At 41.0% G+C, this 25345-nt stretch overlaps 1 protein-coding gene across 4 annotated transcripts in view; it reads left to right on the top strand.

Annotated features, from left to right (window-relative positions):
• Positions 1 to 19352, top strand: part of cadpsa (Ca2+-dependent activator protein for secretion a) — a 93845-nt gene extending 74493 nt beyond the window's left edge. For 2 of the 4 annotated variants that reach the window (XM_072451617.1, XM_072451616.1), the window contains 2 exons: positions 17728 to 17832; positions 19067 to 19352. In XM_072451617.1, the coding sequence (XP_072307718.1) occupies positions 17728 to 17832; positions 19067 to 19231 (270 nt within the window). In that variant the 3' untranslated portion in view covers positions 19232 to 19352. The remainder of the gene's footprint in view (positions 1 to 17727; positions 17833 to 19066) is intronic. The other 2 variants (XM_072451619.1, XM_072451618.1) reach the window with 1 other exon arrangement.
• The last annotated feature ends 5993 nt before the right edge of the window (positions 19353 to 25345 follow it).

The raw sequence follows: 25345 nt of genomic DNA, 5'->3' as shown, positions 1-25345 counted from the left end.
TCAAAGCATTTTCGAAGGCATTTATGGTACAGCTAAACAAGTTGTGAAAAAGACAATGGTTGGGTGGTTTGGGATGTTCAGCTGGTGAATTCGGGAGTCAGATTTTTAATGTTATATTGACTGAGATATTAGACATGGATATTAGTTTAAACTAGGGGTGAATCAAAAATGTATTTATTTATTTATCTGTTTTCTTTTTGAACCGACTAAGAAGTAAAAATGGACTAAAAAATACGGCTTTACGCAATCATGCAACAAATCATTTTACATCCCAGATCAAATGGGTTTTGGAATCGTTTTTAGCAAATAATGGTTAATTTAAAAATAATAATCATCATTTTGGACCATTCCTGGAAGCAGGGAGGTTTACGAGAAAAAGAACTGGTCGGATCTTGCTCTAAAGTGGTCAATATCAGAGGTTTCAAAAGAATCAATACCCAGACACGAATCGATACTAAAACTTGTATTGAAACTTGATTTGATTGACATCGTTTTACGATTTGAATTTTTGAAGTATCAACACTGAAAAGATTCACGTGATTAGGACAAATTGGAACGCAACAAAAAAGGTCTTCATCTATATCCAAACAAGTATAAGAACAAAAGATACTATTTAAGTCAAAATTGTGAGTTTGTAATTGCCATCGAGCGTCGAGACTGAATTGAAAGTATCGAAAATCCAGTTTGGCATTTGCGTAACATGGCAACACTGATCCGAGGTGGTCCTTATGGATGGAAATGAGTTGACATGGCGACAGGTGCATGTCAGGAGTGAGGGCAGTCCGTCCTGACGAAAAAACAAACACAAAAGACACAAAGTTAGTCATTGCTGTTTTTTTTTTTCTCCCTTTAAGGCTTTTTCCTGCTAACAGTTTCCCCCTGTCTGTCTGTTCGTGTCTGTTATTGCATCAATAGTGTGGTGATGTGTTGTATGAGAGCCCCGAGGAGAGGCGCTCTACTCCTTGCTCCTCTTCGGCAGGAGAGCAGTTGTTGTCAGTCTGGATCAGTTCTCCCTGCGGCGCCACCGGGCCACCGAAGGTTTCTGTCGTTTCTCTCTGCAGCCGTTGTGCTTTTCTTGTCTCTGCCCTCTTTGTATGGCTGCTGTCTGCGCGAGGTGAATGAAATGAAAGAGGAGGCGTCTTGGATATTGATTTGTATCGTTGTTGCACAAGGAACTACCATCCACACAAATATCTGATGCAACACGTGCGACTGACTGAACGGCAGCATGTAGAGGTTGAACAGAAGGGGCCCCAGGATTGACCCTTGGGGCACCCCATCAAACAAATTATACTATATCCAAGAAAATACTATAACTTCCATTTTTGTGCCTTTCCCTCAATAGAAAATGAATAAAACATTAAATCAATATTGACAAATAGTAGTATTTATTTCACAAGCCCCTCGAGCAAATGCTGTTGTGATTTTGGCCATTACAAAAATAAATGGAATTGTATTTATGAAAACCCCTTATTGTCAATATGCGTTGGTGTGTTCCCAAATCAGAATACCTTTGTCATTTCTTTATTGCTACACAAATCTAAACTTACTGGTCAGATGAGCTTCTGTTTCTTTGTTTGGATCCCCAACTGCCATTTGTCCATGATTATTTATTTATGAATGTATTTATTGTCATTTGCAAGTTGTGCTGTCACGATACTAAGATTTCAAACTGGATTTCGCTACCAAGCAACATACTCAAAATTCAAAAAAATATTTGAGTTTTTCAAAAAACTCAAAATTTTGTCCTGTTTATGTTATTTAGTACAGATTTAAATTAGTATCTGGTTTTGATGCTAGTTTTAGTATTGATTAGTAACTGATTTGCGATACTTTTGACAACTCTATTGGCAATAAAGCATCTGAACAAGGAGGTTGTGGGTTTGATCCCTGAACAGATCATTCCGAGTGGAACGGCTGTGTAAATTGGTGACATTGAATCGCATAATTTAGTTTTTATTAAATAATGTTGTGGTACCGACAGCAATGCCACCTAAATGCTAATAGCAAAAGCTACACCTCAACTAAGACCCACACTTAGCAATCCATGAATCCAACTGAAAATGACCTCAAAGCGTTACATTTTAGCTTCTATTCTGCTTCCATATTCACCCTATTATCCCGTTTACGAAAGGGACTCGCACTGAGTCCTTCCCGAGCCGTACGGCAAACAGCAGAACGAGTGCGGTGTCACCGAAGGCACTGTTTCGAGTGTTTGCTGACGTAAACGTTACACATGTCGTGATCGGCCGGGACAATTGATAAGCTCCTCCAGACTGTGAGTGGCCACCAGCGCAGATAGTCCCATTTTCTCCCGTGTGTCCTGTCTTTGGCGCAGAGCTCATTTCTCCAAAGAGGGTCAAAAAGGAGCCCCTAATCTTTGCTTTATGCCACAAACCCCCCGCCACCCCGCCCCACGGTCCTCGCTGAGCTGATCTGCTAACTTCAGCCCGTTTCCCCTGGTGAGGATTACAACCGCTGGAGAATACACGCTAACAAAAGGCCCGCTTGTTATGAAGCTGTCTATCTCACGGCTCACTTGTTTGTTTACTTCCTGTCCGACAATGGCGGACCCCCAATCAGATTGTGGCTCAAGTGGCTTTGGTGCACATTCCAGCTTGGGGACCATCGATTTAAGATGAGTTAACAAGCGAGGCGTTTTACCGAGGTCAAAGAGTTAATGAAAGACACGGTTTACAGAATTAATTGCGTTGTGGATGAAGTATGAGTGACATTCCGGATAATTATGGTTCCCTTCGCACCAATGGAGACAAACGCATGGATACAAGTCTGGTTTAGACTCTGTACTTTTGATTCTGGCAATGTTTTTTAGATGGTAAAAAGCTGCTGATGTTATTGATTTGACGTGGCTGTTAAAGTCCAAGTCTGAGTCCATTTTTCCTCTGATTTCTATCTCGTTTTGTAGGTTTTAGAGCGCAAGATTGAAGGTGACTGCTAACACTTTCTCTCTGTTTCTATGGGCCAAAGATGCTGAGCTCAGTCTTGTCTGTGTTTAGTACATGTCCTACTGTAGCACTTGTAAAGCACAGTATAAATCCAAGCTATTACAATAATACGTTTTACTACAACCCTTGAAATAGCATATGAAATCACAACTATATGTCTAGGGAAATGTTGTCTAAGTCATGAAAGGTTCTCATTAAAAACATGTTGCTACTGTGTCGGGAGCTTGAAACACAACATGTAAGACAGTACAGTAGTTTTATTGTCAACTCAAAAGGCCCAGAGAGCAAGCAACACCTGTAAACATCTGCCAAAAACAACAAGAACTGGAAAAAACAATTCCATCTTCACCCTTTGGAGCTAATCCAATCCTGTCATCGCTGATGTTGTGGCGACCTGTGGGAACTTTACGATGCCAGTTGACCAGATTAAGTATAGTCTTACGCAGAGATGTGTAATACAGCAGCAGGAGTGTTACTGATTGTAAAATGATTACGCCTCAAATCACTTCAAGCCCACAGGTCTGTAAAGCGTTTCATTTCACACGTGCAGCTTGGGTTTTGAGAATATAACTCTGCAGGTCATAAATATGTTCAAAAGTGACAGAAGAGACCAAAACAAATTCGAACGAAAAAAAAACCCCTGATGATTATGGTGATTATAAGACATGGGGAAGACCACGCAGGTCATCAGCTGCACTAAGAAGATTATACCATGTTTCATTTTTATTTTTAAATGGGTCTCAATGTCTGCAGGTCGTGACATTGGCCTAAAAATCACCATCTTCTAAATCTGAGACATATTAAAGCAAGATAATACTCATGTTGACATCGATTCTCGCACTAAGACGCATCATCTCCACGAGACCTTTTTAACTGATGCGTGACCTACATGTCTGACTAAGCTCGTTCCAGAAGTCTACATTTATTCTGTTGTTTTTTACACCTTTTATCATAAACTATAAATGGATTATGGTTGGAGTAATATGATTTCCTCCATGCCCCTTTGCTAAATCCAATCCTAGTTTTTGACATGATTTATTGCTGTGCCGTGTTGAATAATGTGTTTATGTGTTGTTTATGTGGCACTTGTTATTCTGCACTCCTCTGACGCTGATGTGGGGGAAAAGCAATAGAATTCATTTTTAGCTTTTTATTTAATCAAGTCAGTCGTACAAGTCATTTCGTTGGATGTTTTTATGGCCCAAACATACCTTGAAAAACATACGTTCTCGCTGCGATGGACAACTTTAAAGATCTACTGTGGAACATTCCAAGCAAAGCAGCAAAATCTCCATAGAGCCGTGCAGGCGGTGTAAACCTCCACCAGAAAAGAAATATTCCAGGGCTTTAGGTTTTGAAAGAAATACAACATAGAAAGCCACAAACATTGAATCTTATCATTACTTGTTAGTGGCTCCACAAATGTTCTATTCAAGTATTTACATCTTTGGAGTTGAATAATTGCACCATTTTGTGAGGCTGTTGTGAACAAATGATTTCACTTTGGTTTATTTTTGCTGACGGAGAAGACGCTGAACTTTGTGCCAGTTTCTGTTTCATCTAGATAAAGACTTATGAAGACTTATTCATCAATAATTACAGTGACATGAACCAAATCTAAGAGTCAAACAGCAAATTCTGACCTGCTCCAGCTCAATTTTAAACTATAGAGATTCTAAAATGTCAAATGACTGCTACGAATGCTTATCGTAGTAGTTGATGAGTTAGCGATTATTATTATTTTGATCGGTAGACTAGTCCAATGATTATTTCTTGTACATCGGGACTTTTAGAAGACATAATCAACCAAATAACGGTTGAAATATGGCGACCGACGGCTTCTAGATAGATAATATTTATGACTAAAGTGTAGTCATTATCTTTTTGACAGAGTTCTCTCTCCCTCTGTGGCTAAATTCTTGAAGAACCGTCTGAAGAGCCGTGGATTAAAGCAGATGTGCTCGCTGATAATGGGCCCAGGGCTTAGCCTGCTGCAGCCGCGATCGCTGATTAAAAAAGCCGTGTGTTTGGATGAGCCAAATCCAGCGGCGCACTGATATGCCACCGCTCCCTGCCTCGCCGTGCCATCCCCGGACCCCGAGACCACGGCGGGCCGCAAGTGGGAGGGGCCAGAGAGAGGATATAGAGCCAGCGGGGGTCTTTGAGACTTAGAGCAATGTCCCGGTGCGGGCGGGAGCTGCGGATACAGGGATTACATAGGTCAATTATACACTTAATCTGCCCGTGTGGGGGGATTAGGAGCAGCTCATTGATTGATTTGAAGTATTTCCGTTGACCTTGGTTAGTTATCAGATTGAGCGGCGTGGTAAAATTGCACTTCTCTGTGTGACCAAAGTGAAATCGCTTTTTTTAATCGCGGCTGCTCCGTCTCCGTGCTGCGCTTAGCCAACGCCGGCCGGTCCAGGGGTCAAGGAAAGCCTATGATGTGGTGGGGTGGGGTGGGGGGGGGATTGAAGATGTTGTTGTGCTCAGTACTCGGGGGAAACACTAGGGGGATTGCTTTTTGCAGCGCGCGCATACAGTAGTTAAAGAGAGACCGTCATACCACTTGGCGGTCCGAGACACTGCACCACTTTACAGCTGCGGTCATGAACTGCCTGCCCCCTCCGCCTCGGCAAGTGAACAATTTAATCAACACTGAGATCAAGTGGCACGCCAACATAACTTCTCTGCCGGGACTTATCCAGCTGACATTAAAGCTGTAGCGTTAAACGTGCTTCTGGGAGAGGAAGAAATACTTCACTATATGGGTCCATTTCGATACTAAGGAATAGGCTTGATACTCAATACTGATTTATATTCTGCAATAATCTATATTTTTAAATGCTAATCTTTGGACAGTTGGATTTTTATTTTTTAATCGACATCTGCTTAAATGAGTATCTTAAATTTCAATACTTTTGACAACCCTAATACACATAATCCTGGAGCGACTGCGCATTTCATATAATGACAACATCCATTATTATATTTTAATGTATTGGTACAGTTTCAGGACTCTGTTTTTTTGGCGTTTTTGATGGAACCAGACTGTTACTGATGAAGATAATAATTTTTACTTATGTGTATTTTAAGTTGTAGATTGACTGCGTTGCTGACAGTAGTGCCAAGCAGAGCATTGTGTCTCATTCATAAATACGTACATTAACGAGGAAAAAATAGATAAACAACACATCAAGTCGCAGTTCGGAATGATCAAACATCAGCAGAGTTGCTATAGCAATTGACAATTTATAACAAAATATGATTTGCTTTTGCATAGTGAAAAATCCTTAAACTATTTCCCCTTCAAACAGGAAAGTGAACGCCATAAATAATAATTTTAGTATCAATTATGTTCCCGTAAACTAACTTTCTCTGAATTAAACCCTCATGACATTTTTATATGCAAATGATGAGCAGAATATAGATGAATTACATGTGTTCTTTGTAATTAAACTAGCAATGGGGGTAAACGCACAAAAAGAGACGGCCCACCCCGGTTGTCTTTCTTAGATTGTGAAGTATTCAAATAGAAACAATTTGTGTTGAGTTTGTATTGAGGGGCCTATTCAGCGGGCAAACCAAAGCAGACAGTCTTTCCCGTTTGGACCGTGTGGACGCCCTGGTTCATGACAATGGATCAGCCTTTTGCATTCGGAGCCCCCGTGATCCCAGTGATTAGACCACTACATCTGGACTCTTCTTAAAGCCTCCTCCAACATTCCCTCCCTCCGCTGTTTATGCAACATGCCCCGCTATTGCCGCTCAAGTGACGGCTAAATATATGTCTGCAGATGTGTTTTGATCAAAGGATATCGTGCGGATTGGAAGTTGACACAAAAATGTTATTCCGTACTCCCAAATGTACAACTTTGGTAGCGTCATTTTATCATAACACAGTGAAATAAGCTGGAACGATACTTTACTTTACGCTTAGGGCTCAGTGGTTATCTTAAGTACTATTTAAAATGCTTTAATATGCACATAGTTATTTTTTTTTAAGCACTTATCAGGCATTTACAAGCATTTATCACTTGCTTATTGAACGCTTATTAAGACTTTTGTACATGGTTTATTAACTCACACTTTTGCTTTATGGCTTGTACAAATGTAAAAGGTATTAAAGAAGAATTATAGCTTATAAAAAAAATACTAGTGCTTATTAGCGCCTTATGAATAGTTTATTAAGGAACCTTATTTTAAAGAGTTTTGAGCAGTGGAAGGTTGAATAATTAACATCTACGACTCATCAATGGGTAACTACTTAAGTGTTTCATTCAGATATGTTTTTATTTGTGGGTTTTTTACAGTTTTGTTTAATAAAAGTGTGAATAGAATAATCCTGCTTTAGGGATATTGTGTCAGCAGCATAAATAGTTTCAATGTTGTCATCAAAATATGTTGTCGTTGCAGACCTATTCATGGATTACAGGTATAAGGATTCCTTCCTGATTTGACGGATTTGGCTTAACAATAGCACAATTTAAGCCAAATATCTATACATCGTTTAGTTGGGGGAAAAAAGTCCTCAAAAAATCTTTCGAATCAAGAAGGAATTACACGCCTGAAACTCATGAATACAGTCAATGTAGAGCAGTGGTTGTGGGTCGAAATGATAAAAAAGGCTAACATGGCAGAATGCAATGTGGTGACTGTGTGTGACGGTTCACAACACGCTCTGAAAGGGTTTTACTTGTGCTTAATGAAGTCTGTAAGCAGCTTAGGGCCTTCAATAATTACTCACACAGACCATTTTGTTCCTCAGCTTGGTTTCTTTGGCTCTAAAGCCGCGGTGAATACAGTGGAGGTAGTGAGGACCTAGAGGCTCTTTTACATTAAGTAGAGCTGTAAAAGATAAACCTTTATGAGACTTCAGGCAAATAAACATTGATTTTGAATAAAAGCAGCTATATGTATCTAAAAGATCTGTCAAATTGAGTAAAGTGCTCCGTAGGAATCTTAATTATACACTACGGTTCATGTATTTGTATTTCATCGCATACTTTACCTATGAGAAAAGGCAATGGGACATATAAAACAACCAAACGATTGAATGAATAAAGGAATTAGGGCTGAGACGATCAATCTTTTTAAATAAAAGATACGAACTAATTTCGAGTTATTGTTATTTGTATCATACACACAGTCCAAAACTTACCCGAGAGAATAGGTTTTATGATTCAGACAAAGCAGGACTTTTGTGTTTTTGTTTAAATAAATGAATAAAATGAGATGTCAATATTCTCCAGAAGGATGTCCACTTTAATCTGGATCAAATTCAGTCTAAATAATATCCTCAGATCTTTCACAATCCAAAACAGACGCTACACTCATCGATTCGTAAGCTAATTGCCAGTTGCAGCCCTAAAAGGAAGTCGTAACACGGACGAGCATGTCACACGGGTTGTGGCTGGTAATTATTTTGCAATTACCGGTAGCTCTCTTTTGAAAGTAATCGAGTATCGTTGCCGCGACCTGGAGAAAAAGCCAAAAGCATCGTATGGCGGTGAGAGGAGGGGAATTCTTGTTTAATTGAGTCAAGTCTTTTGTCAGGTGGAGCTGTTATTGATGCAGTCGGCGGGGATTGATCCAGGACACACATGTCATCTCTGCGGTCCCCATGCCCTGCCTCTAGCTCTCTCTCCTCCTCTTCCCTCCCTCTCTCTCTCCCCCCCTGCGCCTTGTTAAAAAAGGAGGTCCGGTGGCATTTGTTTGATTAACTTGCGGGACAAAAGTGACAGCTGCTCACGGGCCTATGTGGATGAGTGGCCCAGCGCCGCTCCCTTTTTGTACATCTGTCAGAGCCCGAGCAGGCCGAGCGGGGTGAAAAGAGACAAATTGGCCCCAAAAAGAAGGCCATTCACCTTCCCGGGACCCCCCTCCGGCTCTCCACCCCTCAGTCCCATTCAGGTGCTCGGTGGGACCCTCAAGTGCTTGCTGGCTTATTCCATTTTCACTCCCCCTATAGAGTTCCCTGAGCCTACAAGTGTTTTAGCCCTCTTTCTCCTTCCCTCAATCCTGCCCTAAGCGGCTCTTTGTGCCCAGAATGGCTCACTTTTCTCAGGGCCCAGAGCTGACGGCTTTTTTTCCCTCTTTATTGTCTACCGCCGAGCTTTTCTGCCGCTCATTGTGTGTTTACTCAATGACTGGTTGCTGACCGTAATTCCAACTGTTTAGTTCCTCACAACATGGCCCCCTACCCTTCTCCGCCCACGAGCACAAATACGCCGCACAGCCTCCTCCAAACGGCTGTTTTTATTAGCTCGCTCCTGCTTTGGGTTTTCTCAAAAGGGGACTAGGTAGGAGTGGAGTTGCAACAGGCATAAAATGGAATCGTCGGCACAATACGGGCTACATTTGTATTAGATTGTGTTGTAACACTGATTGCATTTGCGTTTTGTGAAGTGCGGCATGAAGAGAAAGCTTGTTGGCAGTGGTACGTTTCCCAGTGTAAGAGCAAGTTATCTATTAGCATGATTGGAAAAAAATAGTCTCATTTTCGTTATTCCATCTGAGACTCACATAGCTGAAATGCAGGAGTGCATAGATTTGAATATTTAAACACAATGACGTCAATATTGTGTTGCCTGATGTCAGAGGTTTGAATGAAGCAAAAAAAAAAGCATGTAATACTCCCAAATCTAGTTATGGAATGATGTAGTTTTGCAATTTCAATATGTTATGTTTTCTACAGCCAGCTGACTACCGTATCTTCCGTACTATAAGTTGCACCGGAGTATAAGTCGCACCAGCCAAAAAATGCATAATAGAGAAGAAAAAAACAAGTTGCACTGGAGTAAGTGTGAAAATAACAAATAATATCACATTTAAGTCGCCCTGGAGTATATAAGTATATGAGAATAAATATAAGTATAAGTCGCACCCCGGGCAAAACTATGAAAAACAGTGTGACTTATAGTCCGGAAAATACGGTAATGTGAACTGCCGGGTCCAACTTTCCATTTGAAACAGGAGATGAAATCGCCAGTTGAAATCATATGTTTGGATCTATTCGGTTGCATTAATTATGTCCCATCACTTTGACTTAGTTACAGTTAATGTTTGATATTATGACATTAAGCGGCAGCAGCAACCATATGCTGCACGACATGGAAATCTGTGGTAGATACAGAGTGAGTTTTGCATGAATCACTAATAGGTCCCCAGTGAGCGTCGATTATCGTGTGTGCTGCTAAAGCTCATAGCGGCGCTTCAGCTGTCGTCGACGCTCTATGTCGTTCATGAATAGAGAAACAGTGTTGCCCTCGGGGATGACATCACCAGTCCCCTTGGTCCCATTAGCGGTCAGTGAAAAGCCCTGTTTGTTAGTCAAGGGTCAAGCTGAGGGTCCCTCTGTCGGGTACAAGGTGAACATGGAGAAGGCGGGCTCACAGTCTGGAAGGACAGAAGCCAGGATTTACTAGTACTGGGCAGTGGAGGCACTACCTGCTGAGTGAGTTACTATGTTAATTGAGTGTCATCATCAATGGGCCTCTCTGCTGAGCCGGTAAGCAGGACTAGAATAGGCCAGCGGTGGCCTCTGAAAGGCAGAGCAGGTCGGATTAGAGCAGCTTTTTGTGCACACTGCATAATGTCTGCAGCCGGCTTTAAAGACCCCCTCCGCTCACCTTATCCATGTTTCCTTGTCCATGTGCTTCCTCCTTCTGTGCGCTGTGTGTAATGCTTTAAAAGAGAAACTAGTGTAGCTGCCCTTCTCCTTCACAAGAAGCCTGTCAGTTGGCATTAGCGTCGCCGCACCAGCAATCATCATTCCATGCCTTGTGTTAATTGCACACACAGCTGGGTCCCAGCAGGACAAGCTCTCACTCACACACTCACTCGCAGAGCACAGCCATTACAACTAGCACTCTCATTTATTCTAATGGGATAAACAACATCAGTCCTGCACTCCGCCGTCCCATGATCAAGTTCAGACTGTGTCATTAAGGTCCTGTGTGCAAGTTTGGGATTTCTAAAGCCTGAAATTATTAAAACTGTTGCATCAGGACGGGCACTACTGACCTGCCTGCAGCCAAAATAAATTATATAAAGGTCACTGTTTTCTATTTAGGTTCTGTGGCATACAATGTTCATACTACCATGCCGTCATAATGTGTATAGAATAAATACATGAATACGTACAGCTGGGTAAACACAACTAAGACCCTCTTTGCTCAGAAAACTCAATATGATGACAGCACTTTACGCACAGTTGATAATTGTATCATCAATTCATAACTCAAAAATAGTATTCATGGTGACGCTCAGGTCAAGTGGAAAATGTCCACACACACACACACAAGCACACACACACACACACACACACACAGGCAGGAACAGGCAGAGGACCAGGTTGTAATTCCTGTCGGCCCCCCGTGGTGAGCCCCTTCCACTGCTCCCACATACCGGCCTCTAAACTATCTGAAAGGGCTAAAGTTATAAATAAGTCGGCACATTGAGCTTGCCTGTAATGACATACGATAAATTATACCAGGATCACGTTTATGTCTGTATTAATTAGGTCCACACAGTATAAAACACTTTCTATTGAGTAGCATTAGCCGCAGCTGCCCTGAGGCAAAGCTGCCATGGCCCCCTCAGGCCAGGTCGTACTTAAGGACACAACGATGCACTGGCCTTCAGGTCGGTGGGCAAATGTTGAAACTTCTTGTGCATTTTTCGGCACTAAAACTACCGTATTTTCCGGACTATAAGTCGCACTGGAGTATAAGTCGCACCAGCCAAAAAATGCATAATAGAGAAGAAAAAAAACATATATAAGTTGCAATGGAGTATGAAATGCGGTTGCAAGTGTGAAATCAACAAATAATATCACATATAAGTCGCCCCGGAGTATAAGTATAAGTATAAATATAAGTATAAGTCGCAGTCGCACATGTGAGGACACAGTGGGGCTTTAGATTTCTCCTTTTGACGGAAGTCTTTCAACTGTTGCATCATAAAAGAGATTAATTCCTCTTTCCATATTTGGGGAATTGTGGGGACGCCGACCTGCTTCGGCTGCACTCCCGTAAAATGGCTGTTCTACAAATTCTAGGCTATGAAAATATTCATTTGCATTGTATGCATTTTGTTTCAGTCAAGATTTTGTTAAATTATCATTTTTAGTTTTCTTTTCTTTGCATTTTATTCAACAAAAACGTGCCAATTTATTCAAGAAAATCCATAACAGTATTAGCACATTACCACAATAATATTCTTATTTTAACAGTGATAAATTGTATTGCATTACTTCATGGGATATATGCAGATTTTATTTTATTATATGATGAAAATATCAGCTTTTAGTCAAAGTTTTAGTCGACAAAGATCCATGTAATTCTGCTGTTATCATGTATTTTTATAGATTTGTTTATTTAGTTTTAATTGATAAAAATATCACAAACTATGACTAAATATTTTTAGCGACAAAATTGTACAGTACAGTATTATCTAGTCTGTCGCTTTAAACAATATTAAACATGTACAATGTTGGAAAATGAAATGAGAATTTAAGAATATATTTAGGTCTGTAATTTTGATTGTGAATTAACCTCGCTGCCTTACAAAACTCAAATATAGGTTATTTTCAAACGTTAAGCTTTACAGTTAACATACAATTACATAGTGCTCAATCGTAAAGTACCAAAAACATCAAGGTCCAAAGTGGTTAGTATATCATTTACATCCCTATAAGTTCTAAAGTGAATGATATGAGCATTCAAAACACGTAAAGTAAATATAAAGTCACTATTGAATATTCAGAGTAGATTTCTCGGGTCACCGTGAAGTACTACATGAAGTACATATACATATCCCTGCACCGCCGCCACAGGAACATGTCGTCAGTCCGTTCAGGACAAAAGTGGGGCACTGGCTTCGCCCAATGAGCGCTCCTTGCATCTGACAACACAGCTTGTTAGTCTTTTACGCTGAGCCTGGCGCAAATATATGCAAAAGGGTCATGAAAAAGGTGAGTGGGTGGGTTTAGCGGGGGCAGAGGTGTGCCATGCTGCCACAGGCCCCCCGCCAAGTGCCATGTGTAGAGCGGGGTGTGAACCTGGCTCCGAGCGGGTCGCGCTTGCCTGAGCCTGGTGTGAGATGGGGGCAGGAGGTCGCCGCTCCCTCCTCGCGGCCCGGATCCTGGATGTATATGTATGTATGTATGTATGGGGCGACAAATAAACCCAGCTCAAGGAAGAGGAGATGGAAGTGGCTGTTTCGGTGTCACAGATTTTGAACCCTGTCGCGTCGGGGCATTATGTATGCAGAGCCATATTACGCTTGTTTTGGCTGCGAGCGAGCGCTAGCCCCCCGCCGATCCCCGTGCAGCTCGAGTGAAATCGTCTGTTCTGCTGACGGCCTTTATCGGGCCAAGAGAAGGGTAAAGCGGTCACTGGACTGGTCACTGTTTCTTTCGGGGAGCCAAGAGATGTTCTGGTCACGTTCTATAATGACAGACGGGCCGGTGCGCGCGACAACCCCGAGTAAACGCAGCGAGAAGGAGTTGTAGTAGAGGTTTGGTGGGAGGAGATGGAGTCGCTCTGTGGAGATCTGGGTCGTGTCAGAGAAGGTGAAGAGATGGCTCCAAAAATGGTGCTAAGAGTACCATTTGGAGGAGAGTTAGGGCAAAAAGTAACAACCATCAAAGCGCAGTGAGAAGAGAGAAGAGGTGAGAAATGCTGTTAGGATCGAGTTGGCTGATTTTGGGAAAAGAAACAACGGTGAAACAATTATTCACGATTATTGACACAGAACCAAAGCAAAAGTTCAGTTTTCTTTTGTTTTTAATATATATGTTCCAGTAGTGTGTGACCAGCTTTATGGAATCAGACTTTCTGCATGCAAAAGTAAAGTTAATGTGATTTTAGGTGTATTTTATGGTGTACAGATTTGATTGTATTGTGATCTGAATAATCACAATGATCAATTAACAGAATAATCTTGACATCCCTAATGACAAATACATAACACAATACATTTATCCAATATTAACACTGACAATATTCATGTAACTTTTTCAAACTTCTACTTTTTAAGAACATTTAACAATACAATTTTAAACTATGACCCACTCTTGTTTCTCCTTCTCATTTGTGTGAAATAAGTAATAGTTTTATCTGTTGAAAAGGGGCATTGACACATGGTCGCTGCTGGCTGATGTCCAGAAGTCGACGGCTCTGAAGGAGTTGAGTGATGTAGAGGAAAGTCAAGAGTCAGCTGTGCACCTGGAGGACCATCTGCCCGTGTGGCGCTGAGGACCCTTCCCAGGAAACTTCACCAAGAACGCTCATGCATATATTGTCTGAGGGAGAGTAGAGTATTAAGTGTTTAACAAACATGTATAGCCCAAGGGTAAATTAACAGAATCTCTTAAATATTTAGGTTTGGTTCTACATAAAGAGTTATAAACAATCTTATAGTTATAATTACACGTTTCTTTTCCACCATAAAACAAGACCTTGACAAATGAACTCTTATTTCATATGTAAGTCTACGTCAAAGGATTGAAATGAACGCTTTACCCAGATTTCCTCCACCTCCCCGGGGAGGCATCCAGGAGGCTCCAGAACAGATGTCTGAGCCACGGCTCTACTCCGAGCTCCTCCTGTGTGACTGAGCTCCTCACCCTCTCTCTAAGAGTGCGTCCATCCACCCTGCAGAGAAAACTCCTTTCAATCGCTTGTATCAGCGATCTTGTCCTTTCTGTCGTTACCCAAAGCTCATGACCATAGAGGGGGAGGGAAGGTAGATTTATTGGTAAATCGAGAGCTTTGCCTTCTTTGCCAGCTCCTTCTTCACCACTACAGTCCGATACAGCGATCCACCTATCAAGCTCACGCTCCATCCTTCCCTGAACGCCTCCACTTGGAGCAAGGACTCCTCACCCCCCTGGAGGGAGCCAGGACCATGGCCTCGGAGGTGCTGATCTTCATCCCAGCTGCTTCACACGCAGCAAACGTCCCAGTTTTATGGCCATCATTTCTCGGCGCAGTCAGGGATTGGAGGGTGTCCGGGGTTGGAGGGTGTCCGGGGTTGGAGGGTGTCCGGGTTTGGAGGGTGTCCGGGTGCGGGACAACAGGATCTCATCTCTGCTGTTTGCTCCTGATGGCTCCATCAAACCTGGACCTGTAACAATTTAGAAACATAAAATATATATATTAAAAAAGAAAAGGCGGAAAAGAACTGTCAATTGTATGGATTTTGAATTGGATATCAACAGTCTAGCCGGATTAGAATCTACTATTGGCTTAGCTGTACTAAATGCTATTGATATGGAGGAAATGGTGTCGGTTGAAATTAAAAACGCACTCTGTTTTTGTCTGAGAAACATTGTTACAAAACCAACAAAATTAATAATAGGGCTTTGGCTGCAGTTGGAGAAGGTCAGAACTTTACCTCCATCTGATCTATGCCTATTTGCATTATGTACATATACTAGGCTCCTAACTCCGACTACCAGACTACAGTTTGTATCGGGGCTGACCCAGTTGGCAGTGAAAATGATGTAAAATTAGGCAAGTGGAAAAAAAGTCAAAATTAATGAAATATATAAACACTGTGCAAGGAAAAGTTCTGAAAAGTCATGATCCTCATAATCATGCACGCATATAACAAAAGTAAGATCCCGTAATTCTTCTCATATACTTGAATGTCAAGTTTGAGTTAAAAGCCACAATCAAAAAGATCGTAATGTTGGTGACAATCACAGGCAAGATGTCCCTGACAGGGCTCCAAAATGCCAGTCGTGGCAGCGAGAGGACTGTGACATAACTGTCAGAGTGATTTTTCTGAAATGAACAGGAGTAAAGCAAAGGCACACAAAGTGGCTGCTGCAAACAGACCTCAGATGGGAGCTAAAGCAGCCTAAAGAGCAGAAGTGAAGGAGCAGAAGCCATCGGAGGCTGAGCAGTGAGTGGATCAGTCACTCCAGGCCTGGCCTCCCAGCGGGGAGCTGTGCTGGGGGCTGTGCCTGGGGCGAGATCACAGGCCTGCTGCCACGCTCAAGCGTTCACAGGCACACAGCCACACACAGGAAGCTGCTGGCACCAGGTCCAATCTGATTCACCCCGGCACTGCCCCAAAACTCCTCTCACCACAGCTCCATGTTCCCTCAGCCTGACCTACATGCATCGACTTCCTCTTCCGAGCTGCCTCCACAGTCTCCTCCTGGACACACTCGAGTTATACAAGTAACACAAGGAGCGAAACTTCCTGTTTCATAGTCGTGCATTTCTTGCTTCAAAGGATAAAGTTTAAAGATAAAGTTTAATATACATCTACTAGTTCTGACACACCATTAAACTCGACTTGCCTCAGTGTCTAGAAAGAACACCAAATATACCAGAGCGAATCCTGTACTATTCAACAGTTATAATGTATGCAGTGTCTAAACTGCTGTGTGCTTCTAGATAAACACAGTTAGTTTGAGCCGCGGGCCTCATTTGCACTAAACAAACGACCGCTGAAGCCCCCCTTCTCCCGAGTCGACCCTCTTTCCCCCAGTCCTCGTCTTCAGTGACCCCCTGTTCAAAGTCAGTCATCTTGAGTTAGTATCAGCCCGCTCGCATCATTAGCTATCAATTAGACTGGCACCAGCCCAGGCCCAGGGAGGAACATCTGTAGCCTTTCGGCCCTGTCGCCGTGGAGCTGTCATCTTCTGAGCCACAGCGACTATGCCAGGCACAAACCATCACCATCAACACTGGGATGGTGAAGTGAGGATAGAGGTAGAAGCATCTTATACACATTGTTCTGTTGCCACATCTGCCCTGGGGCTTAATGACAGACACGTTGCAGCAATTCTGAGCGTACTGCTTCTCTAAATACATACATTCATAAAAAATTTAATCTGAAATAATCTGAAGTCATTTCAGATTTCAGACAATTTCAGACAGTCATTAAAGTGTTTTTTTTTTTTTCCAACTGTTTAACTGTTCAAGTAAAGTTTTACAATGGTTCTAACAATAATGTTATGCAAATGTTTAAGAGAGGCACTTTACACTCAAGCGGAAACATGTAATTGAAAGCTAAGAATAGAATAGAACAGAAATGGTTTGATTTAAATTTGAACCGCCATAAAAAATCAATAATAGTCTTTATTTTGATATTAGATTTACTTGTAATTCTGGGACCAACTTCTCACCAATTATATAACACAATATAACACTATATTCTGTATATATAGTATTATATACTATAATATATTATACACTATATGTTAGTATAAAATACCAAATACATAGTGTATAACCCAAATACTGAATAGAACCCAGTATTGGCCTTGTATGCTGGTTTTATGGACTCTAAGCTGAGTGTGGAACTCTCTGAATCACAGTCACTTACATAAACACACTGACAACCCTGAGGTCACTATTGAGACTATCCTGATGATTCAACTGCTTCAAACTCATTAACTGTTATTTCATGAGTGAGAGGACGAGGAATTTAACAGTTTCCAAATGTCCACTCTGCTCGTGTTCTCACTAAAGGGTGGAAAGTTTAGTCTTTGACAGGGAGGTACTTTGGATCTGTTTGTAGAAATGTTTTGTTCTTCTGAATTCTCTGAGACAATGTTTTAAATGTACTGTTGGTTAATGTCATTGGTTATATTGAACCCTCTTCTCGTTAACCAGTGTTAGACAAACCTGTAGTAGAGTACTGTGCGTTGTACTTAAAAGGCTAGTCCCAACTTCTCTTCAGTAGATAAACCTAAATGCACATTGTAATTGCACTTGTCTGTCCTTTGGTCCTGCAGCAATGGTACACGAGCACAATGAACCTGGTCGGAACATGGCTGACTGACAGGATGGATCTGCAACTCCACGTCTACCAACTGAAGATTCTCATCAGAATTGTTAAGGTAGGATACTCTTTGTTTACCAAATTAGAATACGGGGCAATAGAGGACAGTATGTACCATGGGGGGCACGTGCCATGTAAGTGTTTGAGTCAAAGCAGATGCACAGAGCAGCGGGAAACGGATATTTCAGGTGAAGATTTGGCAGATGGCGCATGACATAAGTTGACATATATTGTAGGTTTGCATACATTTAGGTCAAGTGCACACATGACGATATGTTTGTAACAGTCGTGGAGGGCCAAAGTGATGCAGCTTTTCCTCAAAACATATGGTGATGCGGTCCAATAGATCTTTCTTAAGCCAATACAACGATCTCAAAATGCATATAATGTAAATATATTGTGATATGGGAATTTTACTCCAGCACGTTCTAAGTTTGTTCGATTTATTATCATGTTTCCATATATACAGTTACACATTCATCTTCATCGTCATTTTTCAGATGCTCAATATTGATTTTCAGTTTCATGATAATGAAAGCGAGGATGCTTATCAGAATCAGTTTTATAACTGAAAATATATGTGCAAATGTATGTTAACATCCAGGAACTCTGAACTGTACCCCTATTTCCCCACCTGTTTTATTTATTGTATTTATTTATTGTATTTATTTTATTTATTTTATTTATTTTATTTATTTTATTTATTTTATTTATTTTATTTATTTTATTTATTTTATTTATTTTTATAATTATCTTATTTTATTTTTTCAATGTAACAACTCTTTTTATCAGCTAAAACCTACACTGAAAACTGACTAAACTTATATTTGAATTTAATTTATAAGAATATAGTACCCTTAATGACATGCTCATATTCACGTACAATTTAAAAGTACCGTATTTTCTGGACTATAAGTCGCACCGGAGTATAAATCGCACCAGCCAAAAAATGCAGTTGCACTGGAGTATGAAATGCGGATGCAAGAGTGAAAATAACAAATAATATCACATAGAAGTTGCTCCGGAGTATTTAAGTATAAAGATAAGTTTAAGTTGCACCCCGGCCAAAACTATGAAAAAAGTGCGACTTATAGTCCGGAAAATACGGTAACCAGCCAATCGGATTTCCCTTCCTTCTGAAACTCAAGAACATCCTTCTAGTTGTCGATCCTGGACCATCTTATTTAGCGTCAGATACATTTTGATTAAACACTATCCCGTAGGTTGCATTGTCAGCCAAATGTCCAACGATGTGAATGTCAAATCCTCTCTGTCTTCTCGCACATTTCCAGAAGAAGTACCGCGACTTCCGGCTGCAGGGCGTGCTGGACTCCACGCTCAACAGTAAGATGTACGAGACGGTGAGGAACCGGCTGACGCTGGAGGAAGCCACGGCGTCGGTCAGGGAAGGAGGCATGCAAGGGATTTCAATGAAGGACAGCGACGAAGAGGATTAGAGTGGAGAAGCGGTGTCCGCAGAGGCGCACCTGAGCTACTAGAAACACCAACTTCAAATCTCTTCACTCCATTCACTGATCCTTTTGTCAGTCCAGCTTTGTTTTTATTCCTTATGTCCAGAATCTTCGTAGCCAGGATAATTTTTTATGTTTTTGTTATGTTTTTTACGTTCTCGTAGCGTCTGACAAACAGAAGTTTACGTCATTCTAGATCTAACGAATATCTCAACAGTGAGGAGTGGCAATCAGATTTGTCATTTTCAATTCCCTCATTTCCATGTACGTTTACAGTCATCACTATTGGGCTTAATTGTATATGCAAAACGGCATATTTTCTTCAGCTCACTCACACAGGTTTAATGATGTCTCGTGGCCAAAAACGACTGAGAGAGAAGAGACATCGCCGTCTTCTGATGCGGAAAATGTAGAATCCGTGCACATGTCACACAGAAAGATACGACGCAATCCTCTAATAATTTGTACTTCTACTATACATCTGTATTCTGTAACGGCCATAGCCATTTGGCATTGAAATATCTGTCGTTTCTGTTCATGATAAAAGGGGCTATAATATGCAAGCCACTTTCTGCACTTCCTACACACTAAAACATACATACATACCGTATTTTCCGGACTATAAGTCACACCTTTTTTCATAGTTTTGCCCGCGGTGCGACTTATATGTGATATTATTTGTTATTTTCACACTTGTAACCGCATTTCATACTCTAGTGCAACTAATATATGTTTTTTTCTTCTTTAGTATGCATTTTTTGCTGGTGCGACTTATAGTCCGGCCAATACGGTACATACACTCCTATTTTACTGCTTTTGTTCCTTTATTTTCTGCGAACAATAATAGTACACCGTTGATTTATTACAAGTCAAATTACATTCTTCAACACTGGTTTAAAGACTAAATAAAACCATAATATAGCCTCTTTTAAACGTTTCACATCTTTCTTTAACAACACCAATACAACATGATAAATGGAAAATAATACAGATAATTGTTCACCTCCACATGTTCAGCACGTACCCTAAAACAACCAAAGTCGGAATTTCACATCATTTTAATAAACATGACAATGGAGTCAACTGTTAAATGGGACCACAAATCTCAACTTGATAAGCAATATCAATGGTTCAATATACATAAAGGCTACTGCTGTCTGTGGTGTGTGTCCGTGTTACACATTGGGATATTATCGTGGCGGCATCGGAAAAGAATACGACACGAACGAGGCGGATCGTGATCGGTTCTCCAAACGTTAAAATGCACAATTCACAAATTAACACTGACACAAATATAAAGGGAACGGTGGTCTACGACGGTTAAAACGAGCGTGTTCTGTTCGACCTTGATTCTGTCTTCTAACAATAACAAATGTATGATCAAGGCGCGATGTTTATGATATTTTTTTATTAGACAAATATGTGTGGTGTAATGAATCTTGGAACTGTTGGAGAGCACAAGTCTTTGGCTGGTTGTGTTTGTAGATTCAGTGTGATGTTAACTAGTAGTCCCATGTATTTAACGAGAAGAGGTTTATCTATGGTCTTTGTACAAACGTTTGAAGATGATAATTTTGAAATGATAAGAAGTAGCCTATAGCGTTAGTCTCTAAGCATGGCCACTTTCTCCAGATAGCCAAGATAAATGATTGCACTAGTTTATTCCAGATGACTTCAGTTTCAGTACTGCATTAGCCATGTATGGGGCTTTTGTTCTCTCTTATGTAGCACACTGTCAAATATGTTTGTTTCTCTAGGTCCAAACCCACTTAAAATGAATATATTTGACCATGTACCATGTGACTTCTCTGGTGAGAGGCCCGCTACTTGCTCCATCTCCATGGAGACGTTATTTCATAGTCTGAAAAATGGCATTGAAGGGGACATGTTATGCAAAATCTTTTCCTCATCATTAGTACATTGTCCTGACACTGAGGCTTGAGTGCTCAGAACGTTCTTGTTTTCACCTACCCCCTTGCCCCACCCACATCCGTGTACTTAGTGGTGATTTGAAAAACGAGAAAAAAAGATCTGAGTGATACATTTAGGTTTATAATATGTCACATAGCTACTTTTTAAAATTAAAACGACAATAATGACAATCCGCCATTTGCTACAGTGAAATGTAACTATGAAGAGGCGGGGCTTATCAGTTCTGCAGTTTTGAACAGGAAGTCAATGAACATATTTCTATTACTAACCCTACATCAATATTGAAGTTTACAATGAACAAATTGTAAAATGATGATTAGACACCTTACAAGTACCAGAATGAAAAAGCATAATATGTCTCCTTTAAACATATCTGGCAGGACTTTTGTTGCTAAAAGAATATACATTGAAACAAACATGCTTTATCACTGTGAGCTGCTTGTCTCCAGGGAGATAGACGTGTTTTAATGCCATTCAGTGGACTATTCCAGGTCAAAGCAATAACATTTTCATGGAGACAAGCAGGTGGCACACGCTCCACCAGAAAAGTTACATAGTGCACCTTTAACCTTCAACCAGAATAGCACAATGAAGTTTGACCTGATTGAAAAAGTCGTGATAAATGTTCTCCCCCCCTAAAAAAACCTCCAATTCTTCTAACATTCCTAAATGATTGGCGTGCGCTGTAAAAAAAATCACCTTAAGACCATAACAATTTTAGATATAATTAAATGTATTTTCAATGGGCAGTGGATTTTTCGGTGATTGAAAGTCAAATCAGGGCATTGATGACATTTGTAGCAGACTCCTTCCATCCCAACACGAATTATAGGTAGTAAAGCAGCGGCGTGTCTGATCATCAATGCCGCTTCGTGCAAGTTCTTCCATGAGTTAAGTTATCACTGCCAAAAACTCTGCCTTCATCCTTTACTTTTTTTGTTTGTTTTCACTTGTATTTTCCCTTGGATGGGATGATGCGCCTCCCGCTCCCTGTAGCCCTGGTGTGTACAGTCCACATGTGTGTATGGGGGATCGGGCGTGGCGCTTTTTTGGGGGGGCCAGTCTCTGTGGTTCTTATGTATCTAGAGCTGTGAGCCGTACTGCATGTCCAGGTATCGTTGCTACATGTGTACGTGACTGATGGGTTCACCATGCTTTTGCCTTCTGTCACCCGCCGAGGCCAAGAACAATAAAACCAATAATATTATACACCAAACGGGTCATTTTTTTTTTTCCATTTTATGTTGTTGTTTAGGCCAGTAGGCTTTGTCAGACAGGTGCGGAGTGAAGAGAGGTCGGTCTAAAATGTGCCCGGAGCCAGGAATCAATACGGCGCAGTGCCCGGCATATTCAGCAGCCTAAACCAGTCGTGCTGGACACAAGGGTTATTTTGGAAAGCATTGACTGGTTTTGAGACCTTTGGTAGAGCTCCAGTCTCATCCCCATTTCATTGTACTGTCCAGACAATTAAAAAAAGACAATCTATACATTACAGCGGATAAATGATGCCAGAAAAAATAATTCAAGTACTTCAAATAAGAGTTTTGTTGCTTGTGATGTGTTTTTAAGGCTAATGGCTTCTACAGAGCACACACATACTGTATTTACAATTTAAAGCTGGGATGCCCGATTTTCACCCCGCAAAACTGGAAATGTATTTTTAAATCTGAGCTCTCTTTGGCACATTGCTAATATATACATCATGCATTCATTTTTGGACGTGTGCACTGCTTTATTTTAGACAGCAAAGTGACACTGGGGTGGACCACGGGTGGATTGACGAGACGTAACATACTTTGTGAACGTGAACAGTCTAATTTTTGTCACAAATTCCTGCTTTGGTGGGAAACACAAAATAACTTTGAGTTGGGAACCTCCAGCTTTAAGTTGAATGACCTTAAGACCAAGTTGCAAAGACCATTTTGTGCAACATTTATTATGGATGGGGATTTTTTTCCATTTTGCAGCCATCCCAGTATAATGCAAATAGATACGCTTTTCCATTCTTTGTGCTGATCAAATTATTGGCCTATTATTTACGAGATGTTTTGCTATATTCACATTTCTTTTTTTTATTGCACTTTACAGCAAAACTATGCACTGTTTGATGCTCTGAACAAAATGCCATTGTTTTCTATGACAATGACAATAAAAATCTTACATTGAATTGAACAGCCAACTCCATACACGGCCCGGGGCAGATGTGCTGGGGCACGGACCACCGCGACATGGCAGGGCGGTTTAACAGACTGTGAAATACATATTTGTAAGGGGCCCCTCCCCTTGCACCATTTTTGTTCAGAAAGGCAGATTAAGCCTGCGGATTACTGCTGTCATCTTGAGAGTTGATGTCGCCATCCAGAAGGAGATTGACAGAATGGCCTGAGATCAACAAGCAAAATTAAATCAAGATCAGAGGATTAGATATAATATATTCTCCAAATTAAAAGGAGAAAGAATAGCTCATAATGAACAGCAGGGGAAAATCTTCTTAAGAAAAGAGAAAAACAATGTTGACTTGCATGCGGGGGACGTCCTTCAGGTCATGTGGACATACAGTGATGCAGAGCTGTTGCATGAGGCACTTTGGCATCTATAGGGCTTGGAAAAGGTCAACGAAACTGATGATGAAACTAAACACACAGCCACCTCACTTGTCCATCTCCCTGCTCTCTGCCCTTTTACATTCTCCTTTAAGCACATTTGTCAAGTCTCTATAAAGTGAATCTATTAGCTCACCATGGGAAAAGTACCATATTTTCCGGACTATAAGTGGCACCTTTTTTCATAGTTTTGGCCGGGGTGCGACTTATACTCCGGAGCGACTTATATGTGATAATATTTGTTAATTTCACACTTGCAACCGCATTTCATACTCCGGTGTGACGTATATATGTTTTTTTCTTCTCTATTATGCATTTTTTGGCTGGTGCGACTTATCGTCCGAAAAATACGGTATAGAAGTATTTACCCTGGATTTAGTGCACAGAAAATGGCTCAAACAATGGCGAATGTGAAGCAGTTTAAATGAGGCTAAAACATAGCTTTTGACATACATGCTGGTCGTGTAGAGGAAACACAGTAAGAGTAAGTAACCCTTCTCATGCATCATATTTACATAAACGTGAACACCTCCTAAATTTAGCACGTGAATGTCCAATTTTTCAATGTACGAGCACTTAAACGTTACAAGAGAGAGTTAATTTCCTCTCAGCTGCAATTCTTCCTTCATATCCTCTGTATATAAGAATAATCAAGCTCTAACGCTCAGAACAGCCCCCCCAATTCCAACATCCAACATGGCCTGTGAGCGTGCCCAGCTCAGAATAGGCCTATCTAACATTCATTTCTAGCAACAGCGCATGACACCGGCGCGGATTAATGGGGCCGCAGATTTACCCCGGCACGACTTGAGCTGCTTTGGCTCCAAACTCCAATAAAGGGTTTAGAAATGGGAAATGAGGAGTGTACGAAAATAAGAGTGGCGTGTCCGACTGACCGCCACAGCGAGGCGCGGGCCCGTCTTCGGAGCCGCGGGAGCGGCATGAGGCGCGTGGATAATGACAACAGGGAAATGAATGCACACTTCCAAGCAGCCCCATAAAATTGGAAAGTGATTTGTAGTCTAGGGGCATTTGATTTCAGAGGTAAATAGACAACAGAGCGAGCTGGTATGCGAGTTGTAGGCTGCATGTGCAACGGAAAGGGATTATTTTGTACGTTTTGGTTGTGTGTTGTGGGTACCACTGGTTTCCCTTTTTTTGTAAGGGCCAAGTACGTGCAGCAAGTACGTACAGCAGGAGTGAAATCCAGTAGTAGTTACTTCAAATGTATATGTAGATGTAGTTAGTGTGGTAGTGATCACTGTTAATAACTTTATATTTGCTGTAGCTTAGTTTCCTTATTTTGTTCATATTAAATTATAGTTAAATAGTTAATAATAGTTTTTTTTGCACCGTTTTTTAAGGTAGAGCAGCATTGAGTGGCTAAAATGGCTTAAGAAGTGGCAAAATGTACTGTCCAAAAAAGGGGATTTATATTTACAGTGTCACTAAAGAGAGAAGTCTGAGGCACACACCTGCCTTTTATACTGAGGCCAATCAGATTGTCCCATTCCACAAAGCAGGAGGAGCTAAAACATTTAAATATATCACAAACATTTGAAAT

This window comes from Eucyclogobius newberryi, unplaced genomic scaffold (genome assembly GCF_026437365.1).
Source record: "Eucyclogobius newberryi isolate DKJ021-1_F unplaced genomic scaffold, fEucNew1.0.hap1 SCAF_19, whole genome shotgun sequence".
Taxonomy (NCBI): domain Eukaryota; kingdom Metazoa; phylum Chordata; class Actinopteri; order Gobiiformes; family Gobiidae; genus Eucyclogobius; species Eucyclogobius newberryi.
The sequence above is the reverse complement of the archived record's forward strand: the minus strand, read 5'-3'. Positions and strand labels throughout refer to the sequence as shown.